The following is a 19,359-nucleotide window of genomic DNA, read 5'->3' on the forward strand; positions in this document are numbered from 1 at the left end:
CCACACCCCATGGGTGGCAGAGGAAGCCCGAGGCCAGGAACACGGGCTCTCTGCAGAGGTAGCAGCCCTTGCTGATTGCAGGGAACGTCTTCCAGGCCATTGGCTGCCATTGCCACTTCCTCTCCCGTTCCTGTTCTTGGGTCAAGTTTCCTTACAATGTGTTGAATGAATGAAAATAAGACTGTAGAATTTCAGCTGAACTATGCCAAAGCTTTCCAAGCAAACGCATGAATTTAAGCAGAGCGAAGTTTCAAGTCAGTGGGGCTCAGAGTAATGTCTATTCCGCTAATAATGAAAAGCACAAATGCTTTTATGTCCAATGGGTAACAAATGGGATTCTTTCTCTACTCAGTTACAAAGTGGAAACTGATCTTTGCTTTAATACTCTTGTATTTTCTAAGCGATTAGAAATATTTTTATTCTCTGCTTAGCATTTAAGAGCTTGAACAGATCAGAGACTTTTTTTTTTTTAACTAACGTTTCCTTTTTTAAACTAACATTTTCCCCTCTGGAAAGTAGATTGAACTTTTAAAGTAACAGGTTTTCGAATAGCACACTTAGATTTTGCCTGCATAATTATTGCATTTGTCATGAGATCAGTACTTTCAAAAAGTATGTTTCTGCACAAGATATTCATTCTGTCTAGAAGTGTGGCTCTTCATAGCTTTCTATGTGGATTTAGGCACAATGGTCCCAGCTCCTTCTGCTAGAACTTTTGTTATAAAGGCAATCATTCCGAATAAAATGGAAGCCGTTTATCTTAATAAACCAGCAGGAAAATGAAATCTGTTGAAATGATCTACACTCTCCAGCAGCACCATTGGTGCTGTATCTACTTCATTAGCTTTTCCAAATCACCTGTTTTGCTGACTTTTCACAGCAAACAATTGTCACCATTACCCATCAGAATTTTCTTTGATTTCTTATGTTCTTAGTAGCAAGTTTACATGTCCTCTAAAAAAAAAGAAAGCTATGCCTTTGTCTCTCCTCCACTGGAAAGTGTTCAGAGCCATTCCTGGTAAGAAAGCAGCATTCTTTGCTGTCACTTTCTGGTCTTGGGCTTGCAAAGAGTGTGGATAATGGTCCATGTTTTCCCTTCCAGGTGGAGGGGAGACACAGACATAATTGAAACTTACAATGTTAGGGGGTAATTTTATTCCATTACTTTTAATGAAAACGAGGCGCTATCCTGGCGATCAGGCTGGCAAAGAGCCTTTAGAAGCCCTCAGCTCCCACGTGTAACTGAATGCAGGTGCATGTAACACTCTGTCCTCGTGGCCCCCTCCCCCTACCCCGTACTCCATGTAGAGACACGCCGTCCGTGGTCAGGAAATGCAGTGAACCACAGGTAATGAGCTCAGTATCCGTTTGCCTTGTCAGATCTCCCAGCTGATGACAGAGAGTGGCCGCGAGGGACTGACAGAAGCCGCGCTGAACCGCTACAATGCCGACAAGCCGTCGGCCTGCAGCGCCCCAGCCTCGCAGGGCTCCTGCGTGGTCAGCGAGCCTTCCACGGGCACCTCGGTGGCTGCTTCCTTCTTTGCACGGTAAGAGAGGTGCTCGGACCCCCGCTTTTTCCGATGAGCCCCTCTGGTTAGCCTCTTGCATGGACCAGGTCAGCTAAAACCCCAGAAAGAGTTTGGGCCTATTCTCTCACCTCACTTTTGAAGACAGGACTTGACCTTGACACTATTGACATGTTGGATCAAAGAACTCTTTGTTGTGGGGAACTGTCCTGTGCAGGATGTTTAGCAACTTCCCTGGCCTCTACCCACTAGATGCCAGTAGCACCCCTCCCCCAGCTGTGACTACCAAAAATATCTCCAGACATTGCCAAATGTCCCCTGGGTTGAGGGCCACTGCTCCAAGAATACATGGCTCTAAAGACGGTCTTCCTGGGGATCAGAACTTTTGAAGGTACAGCCCTATGGCTGGTGTTTCCAGATTTATCTACTCATTACAGAAAATGAACTGCTTAAAAATTAACTATTAAATAGATGGCAAATTTTTTTCTTCTTGATAGACTAGCTGAATGGTCATCAAAAAATATCCAGCTAATCTTGGAAACTTTTAAAAGATGAGAAACAAAAAAGAAAGGTATTTCAGCAATGTGTTCTGCCTAATTTTAGCAATGTGGCAGAGACAGGGCAGGAGACAAAGGACAGCTGGGCAGGAAAGAACTTCGGGAATTGTCTGATTCGATCTCCTTATTTTATGAATGAGGAAACTGAGGACCAGGAATATTCATCTAAGAGTCAGTTTATAGCAAAGCCAGAAATAGGAACCAGTTTCCTCTACTTTTTTTCTCTATGACTCATTCTTTATTTGATACCTGGAAACCTTTCTCTACCTGAGATTCGCAAGCTCCTGAGCAAACAGGACAAGACATGAAATTAGAGGGTCCCCTGGGTTCAAGGTTCAGTGCCTCCTGAGTTTTCTCATCTATAAAATGAGGATAACTCTTACTCTGCAGGGTCGCTCTGAAAATTAAAATGAGATAGTTACAAATTATAAAGTATGATACACATGTTAATTCAATATGGACTTTGCTAGTGTGTCAGCAGTAAGGAATATTGTATGGCTTTTCTTGTATCCGTATGAATGGTAATATGCAAAACACAAATATGTGGAAGGGGCTCTGATTAGGAAAGGATAAAGTCAGAGGAGGGACAGAGGGCTCATATCCTGGATTAAGACCCATAGAGAGCACATGGAGCTTGCTGTTGGAAGACTGGCTTTGTGGGTCTGGTCGTATTCTGATGCCATGTTTATTGACTTCTGAACACTTGGGCCAACTTGAATGTGTGGCCAGTATCAGGATATGTGTGTATGCTGCCACCCAACAACGGGCCGTTGTGTTAGCTCTGTCCGTACGTGAATCTCTGTTGTCCCCGACCATGGAGCAGGGAACAAGCTCACTGGGAGGTCATGTCCATGTCCTTTAGGAAGGAAATGAAGAGATAGACCAGCTTATGAGAAAATGCCACCAGCACCAGCACAGAAGATCCTAGGACCTAGGAGGGTTATTAGAGTGTGTCCAGAGGAGGGTAACCACAGTGTCAAGGAACTCAGAAGCTATGTCACAGCAGGTTTAGTCTGGAGGAGAGAAGGATCAGGGGTACGTGATAGCTTCCCTCAGCTACCTCTTGGGCCATTGTGTAAAAGGGCCATTGGTCGGTTCTGTAGGGCACCCAAGTGTGTAGGCAAAGGCTGAATAAAACCTAACGATGGAAGGAAGATATCTCCCTGCTCAGAATGTAGGAGCATTTGCTCCCAATTCCAAGTGCCCCAGGAGAGAGAGGCCCCTGTCTCTGAGAGAGATCAAGGTTACCTTGAGTGATTACCTGGCCTTGATGCTGGGGGGATTATTCAGTGCTCAGATCAAAGCTAATCTCTGATGCACCTTCCTAACCCAAAAGTCTTTGAATATGAAGAATCCTTCCAAGTCATATTGTACAGAAAATTGACTGACTCACAAAAAACGCCGGAAGAAGGATTTGAAACAGGAAGAGATAAGAGGTTAGTGTGTCTGACGGACAGTGTTTAGGGAGAACAGGAGTTGCCTAGTGGCAGGAAACCAGCAGTGTCTTTAAAGCCAGGTAAAGGATGTGGAAATGAGAAAGGCCTGGGAATGCGCAAGGGCTGGGGAAGTGCTTTGCCTGAGGCTAGACTTTCCCCAAATCACGGGTGAAGATGGTCTTCTCTGAGACTCTTGTCTGTGCAGCCAAGGAGCGGAATGGAACCAGTGGGGTGAATCCACAGTGGATGGGCTGGTGACATCAGGTGGGGGGGGGCCCATAGATGACACTAGTAGTAAACAACGACTGCAGAATTGCATGGGCTTGCAGTGTGAGCTCTCAAAGAGCTGGAAAGAATCCACAGGGCAGGGCTGTCTCGTCTGAATCCTTGTTATTACTTTCTTTGTGGTGAACTGTTAGCATTTGCAGCTTAATGAGATAAGCATTGAAAGTCCATGGTTTGGGCCTTATGGCCAGTTAGCTCAGTAGGCTAGAGCCTGGCCTTATAACACCAAGGTCAAGGGTTTGGTTCCCTGTACTGGACAGCTGCCAATAAATAAATAAATAAATAAAGTAGACTAAAGAGATGTAAAGACCAAATGCATGATCATGGACTGGACCCTGGACTGGGTAGGGGGAAGCTTTAAAGCACATTAAAAAAAAAAAAAGTCCATGGTTTGTGTTCAAAGGGTTTACAATGTATGTAGAGGAGAGAAAAGTACCATGTGAAAAAGAAAGATTCTTTGTATATATATATATGTACTTTTCCCTCACCCCTTACTCATTACTTTGTTCTGTCCTGCTGTTCTCAGCAATAATTAGGCTTTCCCACCTCCCAACGAGGGAGGCAGCATATTAATAATCCCTGTCTCTGGTGGGTACCTAAAGCAGAAGATTGGTGACTTGCTCAAGGTCCACAGTGTCAAGAGATGGGCTAGGGATGTATCTCACCCCTTTGGGGCACCAAAGGCCCATGAGATCAGTCAGGTGTATCTCACTTCTTTGGGTCTCCAATGGACCATGAGATCAGTCAGGTGTAACTTCTTTGGGTCACCAAAGACCCATGAGATCAGTCAGGCGTATCTCACTTCTTTGGTCTCCAAGACCCATGCGATAAATTAAAACCAGCCCAGCTTATGTTGTCAGACAATAAAATGAGTCACTGTCAAAGCACCCTTCAGTGTCAGCTAAAGCAAAGCTGTATGAGGTGATAGTATGGGCAGCTTTTGGTAGGGGTGAGATCTGGATCTGGTGCTGGTGCCAAAATTGGAAATGCCTTAGGGGTTATGGTTTTTAAGTTATGGATTTTTTTATAGGACAGGACAGGAGTCTCTGTCCTCAGATGCAGCCCCTACACCCCAAATCTGTGCTCACCACTTTCTGATCCTTCCTGCTGGTCCAGCCTGATGGAGACACAGCCCTCTGAGTCTGCTGGGCCATGGAACTGTCCTGCAGCTCCAGGCAGGACACAAAGGTGGCCTGCTCCCATTACATTTCATATGGGGGGGATGCCATTTGAGAAACTCGTGGCCAATGTGGCTGATGTGTATTGAGCAATCCATATGCATCACTCACTGTTAACTAAGCTTGTAATGTGCAAAATCCTCGTCCATCTTCAGAGTAACCCTGTGAAATAGATCCTGTCATTTTGCCCTAAGGTTAAGTTATTGTCCCAAAGACAGCCAGGAAGTGGCAAAGTGTGGGGAGTCCATCCCATTTCCTCTCATTTGAAAGCCTGTGTTTCTGTTCTCTGAGCTAGGCAGGTACAGTAAGACACTTTAGTACAGGTTTTTTTCAACATGATCATGAACCAGTGATCATTGTTTATAAAACATGTTTGAAATTAGTGGGCCCTGTGATTTGAGAAGATCAACAAAAAAACCAATTTATTCAGGGTTGCAAATGTCCACTTGTCTCTGATATTAGCCTTTCTTTTTTTAAAACGTATTTTTTTATTGAGCAGTAACAATCGTATATATTTATGATGTACAGCATGTTTTGAAATATCTGTATATTGCGGAATTAGCCTTTCTTTTTTGAACATTTACTTTTTAGAGTATGGGTGGAGGTCTGGGTGGACCATGCTGCATCTTGAATTCAATGTCTATAAAGTAAGAGTTCTAATTCTGAATAAGCAGTAATGCTCTTGGACAGTGTTAATCCACATGTGGTCTGTAGACCGGTGCTGGTCCACACACTGTTTCTGGTCTGTGATCAGTAGAGAAATTGAGAGGAAGCATTTGGAAACTTCTCTAGCAAGTTGACAGAGTAATTTTATGTCTGTTGAATCTAAGGATAAAAAATCAGAGCCTGTGTTTTTTGTGTGACTAGAAATTAAAGAAAAAGCTAGTTTGAGGAGCATTGCTTTTGAGAATAATAGAACCTAAAGAACCTCTTCTGTCCCTTTATGCCTCTCTTGCCAGAATTTTTTTCTTTCCTTAAATAATCAGCATCTTGGTAGCAATCTCTGCTTCAGATTTCAGTACCCTCTTTTTGGAAAAATACTATTTTTCCTGGAAAAAATAGTAACAGTGGACCCCCAAAAGAGATTGGCACGACTGATCTTCAAATTGGTTAATTAGCCACGTTGTAAATTTTATGTGCTGGCTTTGAGCATAAAAAATCATTTCAAATGGGGAATGTCCTTTGCATGATTTCCACATTAATAGGAAATAGTGAACTAGGGGTATGATTAGATTTTCCCATTTGTTGACGTTCTCTTTGGATGGAGATTTGCCTTATAATATATGCAGTGAATGAAACCCAATAAAAACTCTTGGGTGAAGCCCTTGAATTACAGGTTGAGGCAGCAGAATCTTCATTTTTATTTGAAGAGCAGTGAGTAGAGTTCTGGATTAGGCATAAAATTGCCTTGAACCCCAGAAAATAGAAAATCTTTTGGATGACCTCATATCTTTGCATTGATTTCCTTTCCCAAATAGCCATTAAAAATTGACTTTTTTCATCCGTGAGCCTCTGGAGGATTTTCATCTACATTCAGAGCAAGTGTTTGCAAAATGGTGAAAACTACCAGTGATCACTGGAGTTTTTCAAAGGCAGTTTCGAGTTTGTGCAGGACTGGGTGTGGCGGCTCTGTGGCTTGGTGAGCAGACAGACGGACACCTGGGTCTGCGTTCACACATCCCTTCTCATTGTAAGATTTTTTGTTTACAAAAAATCTTATATTTAGCTTACAACCTTCCCAACCAAATTCAAATCAAATTTTCAAGTAAAATTATATAAAGGGCATTTTTGATTATCACTGATGGTTGTTTACACTTACCCAATTTTAAAAACTATAAATAAATGCCTTTCTGTTCTGTTTTCATGGGTTCTGATGACTTCAGATTACTCGTTGCCTTCAAATCCAATACTGTCTCTCTTTTTTCACATTAGTTAGAACTTCTGCCTCTCTCTTCTTCTGTTTTTCCAGTAACAGCATTATTTTGTATTTATCGACTTTCTTGAAGATCCTGGCCTTTACACAATTTGTTACTGTTGATTAAAAATATGTCTGTGCTGGCTTTGGAATGTAGGGATAAATTGGGGTGTTCACCTCAATGTAGTGTTGCCCTCAAATTCGTTTTGTGGGGTCCACATGCTCTGTTTTCTCTTCTTCCCTTGCTACCTGTCCCCCACTTCCTCTCGCTGCCTCCTCCAACTCCTTGTCTTTGGCCCAAATTCATTCTTTTCTTAGGGATATTATTATATTTCCACCCATCTCGATCTGTTGGGTAATTTCTTCGATCTTTGTTTTTAAGTGGCTCCTTGTACTAGTAGCAGCTTTCTCCAAGACTCTGGAGTATGTCACTGACTGTTTTATGGCTGATTTGACCAGTATCCCCTGGGATCAGTTGTGTGGTCCCCTTGACCATGGCATTAGAACAAGGGCCAGCCCCAGTCCCAGGGTCCGGGGTGAAGATGAGCAGAGAGGGCTGACTCCTGGCTCCAAGGACCTGCCTTTGGAACCACGTTGCTCCTCTTGGTAACCCCCTTGTGGGTCTTGCTCTTAGTGCCATGTGCACACATGTGCGACTGTACAGCAGCTATGATTGTTATTCTTACTGTTATTTCCACATTTTTAGTGACAACCAAATCATGCCTTGTTGCTCTGGTTACAGCAAATGCTTTTCATATATAATCTTGCACAGCGAAGGCTTTCTTTGGTCCCTGAGCACTTAACACATGACGGTGGTACTTCGTTGTGTGAGTTGTTTTGTTCTCCCATCAGGCGCAGTTCCCTTTGGGGTGCTTGTATCTTTCCCTTAGAAACACACCAACAACTGCTATTGGAGAAAAACCATCCAAACACACCACGATTGGTCTCAGGCGACCTAGGAGGAGAAAACTGGAGCTGGATGCACAAGATCCAACTCACCTGCCAATTCAATGTGGAGAGACAGGGTGTGGTTTCTGCCTCCAGTCTCAGAGATTGGGACAGTCTGCTTCCAGCACTATGGCATTATGATAGACTGTCACCTATGTAAGAAACACCTAAGGGCTATTAGGAGCTCATTTTATGGAACTTCTCTGTTTTATTATCATTTTTTCCTGTTTCTTGTTTTGTTTCCACTGAAGCATATCGTACCTGCCTTTGCCTCCTAGGTCTTGCTGGGGTCTTGTTCTGACCTGGCATTTAACCTTTCCTCCTTAACCCCATTCCAACTCTCGCTGCCTAGACTATGGCTTCCCATGGAAGTGGGACTACATTGAGCTTCCTACAAGACACTTGTAGTCAGGACCAACATGCATAAGTATGCTATTTGCTTATGGGATAAGGGCACCCAATAGTAGGGGAGAGTGGTCCTTAAATCCAGCCAACACTCTGCTGGCCCAGCCACCAGCCAAGGTGCCTCCTGCAGGGATGTCCACGCAAAGGGGAGTCTTCTTCTCAATTGTGCACAGGTAACACATGGGCTCCTGTTGCTCCAGCTGTCCCTCTCTCCTTCCCTGGTGCCTTAACAGTGTTGGGGCAGAGATCTTTGAAGGCCTAAATTGGCAGCCAAAGCCCTACCCTCTGGGTTTCTTGTTTGCTTATTCCTGGCAGGTCTCAGCTTTACTTTTCTTAGAAAAGAGTCCATGGACTTCTTGGAAAAGAAGAGACTCTTTCTCATGGATGTTGATGAAGTGAATTTTTAGGATTCATAGTTGTATGAATATAGTTTTTCTTTAATTTCAGTGGCAGTATGAAATAAAAACATTGAAGGAGCCAAGTATATATTCGATGCCATCAGATTTCAAGGCCCCTAGGAAAGTTTCAGGTGTTTGCTGCATGAAGAACATCCTTGATTGCTTAGGAGAGACTGAAGAAAGCATTGGAGAAAATGTGGCCATAATTCAGGGTCTACATTATTATCCCTTGTGTTTAAGAAAAAAGTCTTTATGCACTTCAAACAGATAACCCTAACATCCAGTGCACAACCCAAGAAACTTCCAGCGCTGTTCTATTTTGGGTGTGGAGACCATGCGGAGGCATTCTCGGCCTGGTACATGCTGGGCTGAGCTGGGGATCTACACTCAAGAAGACAGCCAATGTCTGCAGACCTCCCCCCCACCATCTCCCGCTACAGGGAATGTGGGACATGGGGCATTTCCCAATGAAACAAGTCCTTTGACCGATGGCCAGTCAGGGTGATGGCAACCAACTCACAAACCCTGGGGATCATTTGCACAGCTTTGCCAAGGTTGAAAACCCAATTCATGCCTTGGTTTGAAGGTAGAGCTATTTCAGTAAGCCTGCAGGATCCCAGTGATTCCTGTAGAACATGCCCAGGCTTAGGCATCCTAGTTCTCATCAAACATTCTGAATGTCTTTTCTCACTGGTATTGAGGTTGGGAGAGGAGGATATTGGATAAAGCACAGAGAAAGGTGGAGTTGAATCCCAAGGTTAAATCCACAACCTGACAATGATATCCTGACTTCAGGCAGGGAACTTTAACCTCTCTAAGCTTCCATTTCTCCCATTGAATGGAGATCATCCTATCTCCTTCATAGGCTTAAGATGAAGATGGAAGGGAAATGTGACAGTACTTTGTAAACTTCATCTAAATCCCAGAGATGATGTTAAGATGGCACTTGCTATAAAAAGGATGGAGTTCTGCTCTCAGTGGGAAACCCAGCGAATTGTCAATATTCTGTTTTGTGTAGATGACTTTTGTCATGCCCACCTTGACAGTGTGTTTACGTGGCACTCTGAAACCCCGCCTAATGACAACGGGCCTTCTGCAGCAGCTGTAAAGATCTGACATCATGCCTCAGAGAGCAAAACCTGCCTCTGCAGGGAGCTGAAGGCCAGTGAGCCCTTCACACCTCACCTAGTAGGACGAACCAGGTGCCTCAGTGTCGCAGACACAGTGACCCACGTGGAGAGAAACCCACCCTGAGGGAGCTGCTTCCTAGCAGGGCTCCAGTTAGGTGGCTACACTTTTCTGAGTCTTTTGAAGGGGTTTCACTTTTTTTTTTAAGTTTTGGAGCCCTAGAAAGATTGGTGACAAGCAATAAGAGAGAGTGAAGGGGAAAAGGAGACCATTCAGAATTCTACTATCATACAACTTGGTGGGAGCTCCCAGGCAGCAAACTGGAATTGTCATGACACTGACAGTAAAAATGAAACAAAAACAGCAAATAAAAGTAAAAAGGGAAAATAGTCTTTTTCTTTGTTAACACCCTCACGATTTGAGCTGGGGGCTGAAAAGAGAGGATGGGGTGACGTGGGGTAGATTCACAAAGAGCCGAGGAGAGACCTGTGTACTAAAGGAGAGGACAGATGGCTGGGGAGAGGGTACAGTTTTACCTGCTATATATTTCTCAGGTTTGTTTCCTAGTCTACATTTCTACCACCCTGCTGTTGCAATTCCTCTATAATTTGTTTCCTTTTTTCAGTGCTTACACGTTTAAAACTCATAATAGCCTCCATGTGTTGAGGGTTTCCTATATGCCACACACCATTCTGAGTTCTTTGCACACATTTAATTTTCAGAAGCTCCCACGGGTTGGCCCTGTTATTATCCCGTTGTTTAGATGGGGTAACTGAAGCACAGAGAGGTGCAGTAACTTGACTTAGGTCACACAGCTAGGAGGCAATGCGTAGGTGTCTAAGCAGGCTGTCTGATTCCACAGCCCATGAACCAGAATGTAAGCTCCATAAGGGCAGAGATCTTTGTCTTTTTGTTCTTGGCTGAAGTCCCAGTACCTACAAGAGCACTCAACAGATGTTTATTGAATGAATACACGAATGCTGTTGGGCACAATGTTCTCCTGCCTCCAAACTCAAGATGGGTTGTGATGGCTGCAGTAAATAGTCTCAACACGAGGATGGTAAGAAAGACCAAAGCAGAGAATGGATTCAGAGCACACCACGGAAGCTGTAGGGGGAAGCATCGTGGCCAACTGGTCTTTGTTCTGATTTTGTTAGTTACACAAATATTGCTTCTAGTCTCACTCAGTAAAAGCTAAAGGTGTTTCAGTGACTTGCAAGGCTCTCTCTGTACAATCTGTCCCGTCCTCTCTTCCTCTGCTCCTCTCTGTTGCTAACTGTGCTCCAAGCATATGGACCTCCTTGCTTTTCCTCAAAAAGTTCCACGACTGCCCCTCCCATAGGTTTTGCTGTTTTTGTAGTTATGTGCTTGGCTCAGGCCACCTGTCCTTCAGATCTTTGCTCAAATGCCACTTTCTTGGTAAGGTCTTCCCTGACCTTCCCATGTAAAATGACCAGTATCCTACCTCTGTATCTCCACTTGCACATAATACCTTCTATATTACAAATATGTGTTGAATGAGTAAATGAATCTCAGACAAGGAGAAAAAGGGAGACAGTGGCTAAGTCCCCCGACTGTCCTCTGCTGAAATTCTTTGAGAACTTTGCCTATTTTCCCACTCAGTTTAAGCTACATGCTCAGGAATTATATAATTCTTTTAGCTTTAGGATGTTTTTGGGAGATCGCATCATAATGAAGCATGCACAAAGGCATTGTTTGGAAATTGAGATTCTTATTAAAGCACCTAGTTCTTTCCCAGAGGAGGATTTGTAAGAGATGGGACAAGGGCTGCTGCTTGGGACAACAGACCAAAGAAAGAGTTAAAAGACAGAAAAGTGTTACTCATTACAGGACTCATGCAAAGTAAGGCTCTCCATCTTTTCTCCTGTCTCGTTGAAAACCTGTCTTTTCCTCCCTTGGATAAACCTCTTTGCTATCTGTTCCCCTGCTTTGATTTATTATTTTAATTCTATAGCTGTCTTAGAGAAGTATGTAAAGCATTTGGGGTTAAAATCATGTGGAAGACATTATAAAAACTGAAGGTGTATTCTATCATGCAGTATTGGGTAGAGGTACAGTGTGCTGATGAATCATATTGATGAAAACACAAATCTGTTCATGGCATTGTTTATAGGCTGAATAAGCAACTGGCTCCTCATTGAGGGTATGGCGAGGAGGAATTTAAGGGATACTGGTATAATAATTTGGTTAGAAATAGGTAGCACTGACGCATGGAGAGACCTAGTTGACATATCTGCTTTTTATCCTGAGAGATGTCCCTGAAGGTGGGATTTTTTATTTGCTTGCCTCTAAAATGGAAATAATGTTTCGATTTCTTCTATCTGATGACTAAGAATTTTTCTCTTTCTTCTACCTGATTACCATCTGATGAATGTGTCTGTTTCTTCCGTCCGATTTCGTGAGAATAGGGCCTGTATTTAATCTCTCCTGCTGCACTTAGCATCACACCTGGTACATAGTAGGAGCTCAATAAATGAATGCTGAAAGAATGAATCAACTGTGCTTGACGACTTAGGTCTGCCGTGCTTCTCAAAAGAGTAAAACCTTAAAAGAAGCTATGGGATCGTGCTTGAAAATCGCACAATTTATTGTATAGACTCAGATACATTATCCAAGTACTTGTATTAGTGGTAAAGATAATTCGGATGGATAAATACGTGGAACATTGTTCATTATTGATTTCAAGATGGTTAGACTCAGCAGTACACTATTTCTGATAATCATCAGTCATTTTATTTAGGGTATGCAAAAAATGATCTTAGTATTGCATTGCAATTAAATGCTTTTTTTCCTGGCACCTGGTGTGCTTGCTTGTGGAGCACTGAAATTCAGGAAATATAATTTTATGAACCCAGAAATAATGGCCCATGGCATTTTCTGGGCATCCTCCAAAACCAAAGCCTTAAGAGTCTATAGCTTGTCCTTTTAAACCCTAGCAAAGGGAAGAAAGGGCCTTGGCAGTGATAAAGAAACAGAATCTCTCTCGGGGGCCTGTAGTGAAAAAGGGATGTAATCAGTACCAGGCAAGCCACTTGGAATAAAAAAAAAAATGAGCAAACATAAACCATCACTCAAAATTTATTTCCAGTCTTTTAGAAGCTTCAAAAAATAAATGTGGCTCATTTTTCTCCAATAAATTTCCATGTATGATTATAGCTGTCTGTTTGGCATTCAATCCAAAGTGGCAAAGTGAGCATTTGTGGGGGGGAAAGAATATTTTTTAACCTGCGATCTTGAATTTTAGAAGCACTTTCTAGGGAAGGAAAAAAAATCTTCAACTGTCCTAAGTCCCTATGCATAGTTTCACCATCTAAAAGTGTTTAAAAGTAAAAAAATAAGACTTGTTTCCACCCCTGAGGAACTCCAAGTATCAGGTTAAAAATGAAGAGTGGTAGGAAACAGAATCAAGGATTGCCAGTGGGTCTTAAAGTCTGCCTGGCAAGGGCCCAGCCTGGCTTCAAGAACCTTCTTTCTCCTGCGGCCCCTGAGTCCATCACACACCAGTGTCTCCAAGTCCCTCAGGAATTCTCGAGAAGAGTCTAGTGGCTGTAGCAGATACTGTTAGTCCTCTGTTCCCCCATCCCTTTCATGTGTCTAATTCTCCTGCAGAAAACTTCATAGCTCCCAGGGCCCAGCGCCTGTACTCTGCCCGAGGGTTTCCTCTGGCTGCTGGAGCTGCCACATGCACCCACGGGGCTGGCCAGAAATGCCAAGGAGCTAGTGCTTCTTGGGAGCAACTCCCAGATGGGTTAGACAGGAGTTGGTGGATAAACACCCCTGCTCCCGTGTTCCCTGGTTGGGAGGCATGGTCTACCCCGTCCCCCAGATTTCCTAAGTAGGAGCAAGCTCTGGTTGCTCACATCTGTAACCTGCTTGATAACACAACTTCTAGTGACTTCCATCCCTCCCCATCTCACTACCCCACTGTCCTACCCTGCTACCTGGAGTCACCTCCTAGTGAAACCTACTAACACTCTGTTCCTTCGTCAGTGATATTTCTGAGGGACCCTAGTGCAAGATAGTACTCATATGTCCACGTTCATCCATCCATCTATCCAGCAAGCAGCTGGCAAGCCCATACTGCATGTCAGGCATTGTGTTAGACGCCGAGGATAGCAAGAGGACAGCCACTGCCATCAGGGGGCTCTCAGTCCACTGGGGTAGTTGGTCCCCTTACAGGACAATTAGAAACAACACGGAAGTCCAGGACAGAGCAATTCACAAGCACGTCCAGTATGATTCTCCTCAAGTCTTTGGGTTGTTTTAGAAATTAGAGGTGACTTCCCAGCACCTCTTATTATAAGAAATGATCTTATTCATTCATTTGCTTACTGGTTATTGCCAGTCTCCTCTTCTAGAATGTAAGACCTAGGGACAGAGGCACCATCTAGCTTGTCCCACCGTGGTGTCCTCCACTCTTAGAGTGAGGTCCAGGCGCGTGGCAGGTGCACCATCTGCATTTGGTGAGTGCATCTCAGAATCATTATGGAGTCTGCCCTGGAGAGCGTTGTCAACCTCCTCATCTGTGTTGAAAGATAACGAAGTTCCTCTCTGGAAGTGCTGTCTCCAGAACACTGTGGAAGCCTCTGCTCAGGGCAGGAGAGAAGTCATATGTGCTCCCAGCCCCAGACATGGCCACTACACCTTCCTTCTAGTCATTGCTCCTTGGGAACTAAGGACTCCTGCCCAACTGTGTCCCTATGTCCCCATGGGAGTACTTTCCTTTAACATAGAGTTATTCAATTGTAAGGAAGTTTCTTCTAAATAGCCTGCTGAATTCCCTTATTAATTTTCTTTGTACACTGGATACTAAACTCTCAGTTGGCAGATTCTGCTAATGAGACACACTTTTGCGGCTCCCCACCTCTCCCACCTGAGCCTCCGTGTTGCCGAGTGCTGAGCCATTGAAATAGCTCCACAACCCCCTTTATAGTCAGTGGTGCCAGTGGAAAGAAGAGTTTGCATTTGGAATGTAGACATTTTGGGAACAGGCTCAGAGAAGTGACTGTCCACGGTCACCCCTCTGTGGGGTGCCCAGCTGACTCCCACAATTTTGGGGGTTGGCAAGTCCAAAATCTGCAGTGCTGGACATTCCAGCAAGAGTTGATGTCACAGCCTTGAGCCCAAAGGCAGCCTGAGGCAGAATTCCTTTCTCTTCTGGGCACCTCCGTCTTTTCTCTCAAGGTCTTCAGTGGATTGAGTGAGGCCCACCCACCTGAGAGAGGGTAATCTGCTTTTCTCAGAATCTACCGATTTCAATGTTGATCTCACCTAGAAAACACCTTCACAACATCTAGACTGGTGTTTGCCCAAACAACGGGGCATCGTAGCCCAGCCACGTTGACTCATGAAATTAACCAGCACACCTAGAATCGCTAGTAAGTTTCATTGGAAAATATTCTGCTTCCAGTGCAATTCGTCCAGTGCATATTGAGAGCAGTTGAGGCTGCCCCTGTCACTTGATTCTCAGTGTTCAAGCTGCTGAAGTGATGCACCTGCTGGCTGTCATCCATGCCCTCCCTCTGCTGACTTCCCGTCATCCATCCCTTGGTCCTCAGTGTCCCCGCCTGTTGACATGCTTAACGTAATCCTTGTGTCTTTTGGATAAATCAGAAAAAAAAAAAAAAAAAAAAAACCCATATCATTCATTACTCAAGATGCTGCGCATTGAGTTTTAGCTTTCCCACTCAAGATCGGGAAAATAAAAATAGATACCATTAATCTTTATTCTTTTCCTGTGGTCCTGATTGCCAGCCACAGCCTCAAAGACCTGTGGTGGATTTACTATTTTGCATGTTCTTTCTTCTAATCCTGGGCATGTGGGGAGCATTGATTTATGGAGTCTGGATCCTGCTCATTGGCGGGGTGGAAGGAGAGGAAGCAAAGTGTTATTCAAGCTGCAGTAAATTTAAACACCACTAGTATTTCTTTACAGAAAAAAAAATCCTAACTTAAGTCTATTGCTATGGGAGCTCATAAATTAAAAATAACAAGACTATTTCCTACACACCTGGAGCTTCAAAATTACAACCCGTTAATTGTGTGATGGCCCCCTTTACAAAGAGGCATTCAAGGTGGCAACTCAAACAAGATCTCCCACCATCGCCCTGAAATCCAAGCAATGATTCACCTCATGTCTTTTGACCTTTGCTAAAACAAAAAAAAAAAAAAAAAATTCACAGTAAGGGAAGTTACTTACTGGAAGCATAGAATCTTAAAAATTTAGTCCCCCTATTTTTTTTTCTCTAACCTTCCTCTCTTACTACTTCCTTCCCTCCCTTTCTCCCCAGTTTTTGTTCTGGCTTTTTATTTTACATAAACGTTAAAACAGGTCCAACAGCATCAGAAACAAAACATAGGAAAGTCTGCTTTATTTTCCACTCTGTTCTAAGCCATAAATTCCTCTATGTGCTCAAATAATACATCCCAGGTGGGCTGGTGGGATGAATTTGATTAGCCTCTTAAATGTTTTAACACCTGTACACCATGGAGCTTCCAAGAGTGGGGTAATTGTGTTCTCTCCTGTCCCTAAAGGATTGCTTATCACCTGGGCCATATAGCTGCTGAACGCCCCTTTCTAGAGGTTAAGTTTGAGCAGTTCTGGTGGACAGAGAAAATTCTAAAGAAGTACAGACACAAGTTCAAGTCCTCGTAGATTTTTAGTTCTCTGTCTTGTTCTTTGAGAACTGTGTTTACTTTCTCTGAGAAAAATGCATAAAAGAGAAAGAATCTACTTAGATTTTCAGAAAGCCTTGGGAAATATGTCATACCAGAAGCAGTAGAACTGAGTTTTCTACCATACCACCAGCCTTCCACTCCTAGGTATTTACCAAAGAGCAATAAAGGCGTATGTTCACATAGAGACTTGTACGTGAATGTTCATAGCAGTCTTATTCATAATAGCCCCAAACTGGAAACAACCCAATGTCCAGCTGACAAATGGGTAAACAAAATCTGGGCTCTCCTTACAACGGAAATACTCAAACTGTTGCTACACACGACAACATGCATGAATCTCAAAATAATTATGGTGCGTGAAAGAAGCCAGACTCCCCCTCTAAAAACAGAAGTCTACTTATGATATGATTTCATTTATATAAAATTATAGACAATGTAAACTAATTTAGTGACAGAAAGCAGTGGTTGACTGGAACTGGGGTTACAGGCGGGATTACAGATGGGCATTAAGAAACTTTTGGGGAAAATGGATATGTGATATGTTCATTACCTTGATTGTGGTGGGTTCACAGGTGGGTACACACGACAAAACTCACCAGATTGTGCCATCTGTCATGTATCACTTATACCTCACTAAAGCTAATAAAGTAGTTTTCTTTGGATTAGAGAAAATGTTTTGAGGTGTGAGAGAATTCTTAGAGAGCACATAAAGAGTTGGGATAAGTGGTCATTTTCTCTAGAAGGAAAAGTGTCAATAACAGGTACCCCCTGGGAAACCATATGGAATTGGTCTTTACAGTTTTTCCAAGGGATCCAGTGAAAGGACCATGTGAAATCTCCACATTGCACACAAAGCTAAATGCTTCCAGGTAATAAAAAATTGTCAGGTTAGAATAAACAAGGGAAGAAATGAGCAGAGGAACTTTAGTGAGAGCAAGGAGAAATATTTTGGTTAAAATACTTCAAACGAGATGAGAGACTCTGAGAAAGTGTCTATAATTGAGGAAGGACATGTAAGGACTTAGTTGCCTGATGATTCAGTCTAAGATGATGACTAGGGAAATAAACTAACAAGATTTGTTGGAAATTATCAGGAAGAATATTGGAACAAAGTGAAAGGTACCATCTTACCCTTGGGCAAAATAAAAATGTGTTTGAACCTAGAAGTTCTTATGAAGTTTTGATACGTATGCCTTAAAATATAAATGAGGAACAAAAACCATCTGGGGGGTAGAGGGACTTCCATTTAAGAACAGGCTGTTGTAAGAATCCCTCAGTGTAAATGACAAGATCTAGGAGGGAATCTGAGTAGCTCATTTGACATGTGGATAGATAATTCATTAAGTCTTGAAATTATCTCTAAAGACTGAGAAGCAGCAGCCTTAGGGAAAAACAGAGCAAACTGTATTCCACATCCTAAGACACAGTACGGATGGAAAATATAAATCTGCAGGTCCAGATTAATCCACAGATGGTTGGCTGATTGGAAACTAGGAGACAGAGCTAGGGGTGTCTGGGAGCAAATCCCCAAACTTCTGGCTCCATAGAGGGTTGCACCCTGACTCTTTTGAACAGGAAGAGATGTTCTCAGCTAAATGCTTTAGGTCTCCAGTCCAGTATAATGGCTATTCTAGTCTGTTTCTAAAATAGTCTTTTTAAAGCATTTTAAAAAGTAGCTACATCATCCTGAGCATTTATAATCAAGAAACAGATCAGCTGATACGAATGCTTGACGTTGGCGAGTCCAGGCTGGACGCATGTAATGCGACCCTCGTTAGGAGACAGACTCCTGGGCAGGTTGGTTAGAATGACCTCTGGCATCCCATGTTTCGGATATGAATGTCAGCACAGCAGATGCTAGGTAGTTTTTTCCCAGCACCTGGGTTGTTTCATGCCCAAAAGGAGGCAAGACAAGAAGGTATAAAAATCCAAATGGGTGCAGTCACTCAGAAAGAGGACAGGTGATGGCCTGGCACGCTCTCGCTGGCTTCCTGTGGAATTCCAGAGTGCCGCTTTGGGACTGTGGACTGCAGCCACCTGCATGCTTGGAATCTGGACAGCAATGCAGCTGGTGTCTTCCACCATAGTTAGGAGGGCAGCAGAGCAGGCGGGCGTTCCTGTCCAGTGTTAATCAGCAGGAAGGAGCTGGATGTGGGATTCACATTTGAAAGCGAAGATACAGGAAGCCTGGTGGCTCCCAAAAGACAGGGCCACCAGGTTTCCTGTGTAAAAGTAATGGAGGGGTACGGTTTAGGAATAATATGGACTCTCTCCCAGGATGTCTGTACCTCGGCCACAGCTAAGTCAGAGAGTCTCTTTCTGTGCAGCTGGCATCTTGTGTGCTGTGATCGCTCTCGTGTAAACTGCTGCTCGGTGACCACCGGGTTCCTCCTGTGTCCTGTCCTCCCACCTGTATCATCTGTGGGCTCCTGAGAGTGGAGGTTCCAATCTGCTCAGCTAACATGTGGTTCCAACAGTAACCAGCAACACAGAGAGACCCCAGAAGAGGAACACGAATAGGACATTCCTGTATTTTTATGTGGCGATTGATAATCAAAGCTAACAATCCCGGCAGAAGGTGAACAACGCATTAAACAGAGGGGAAAAGATAATAAAATATCTCCTGCTGCTTAACAATCGTTGGGTGGAAATATTCTCTGGAACTGTGCAGCTGTTACACTTGATGGCTCATAAAGCCTCCGTAAAGTCCGTCAAGGGCCTTTTTTCTTGGTGAGGGACTATTTTTTCATGCAGTTATGATAGCATCTGGTTGCTGTCCCTGGAAGTGCAAAGAATCTACAGGCACAGGCAGATGGCTGCCAGGGATGAGCACGACTGCAGGGGCAGCTGTCTCCTTTGATGAGTTTTGGGTCACTTCTGATCT

The 19,359-nt window shown here is 43.6% G+C and overlaps 1 protein-coding gene across 1 annotated transcript in view; it reads left to right on the top strand.

Moving 5' to 3' along the window:
- KIF26B (kinesin family member 26B) overlaps positions 1-19,359 on the top strand; it is a 460,855-nt gene that overhangs the window by 240,776 nt on the left and 200,720 nt on the right. Inside the window, exon 4 of the mRNA XM_063082813.1 lies at positions 1,381-1,547. Coding sequence (XP_062938883.1) covers positions 1,381-1,547 — 167 coding nt within the window. The remainder of the gene's footprint in view (positions 1-1,380; positions 1,548-19,359) is intronic.

This window comes from Cynocephalus volans, chromosome 18 (assembly GCF_027409185.1).
Source record: "Cynocephalus volans isolate mCynVol1 chromosome 18, mCynVol1.pri, whole genome shotgun sequence".
NCBI classification, from domain to species: domain Eukaryota; kingdom Metazoa; phylum Chordata; class Mammalia; order Dermoptera; family Cynocephalidae; genus Cynocephalus; species Cynocephalus volans.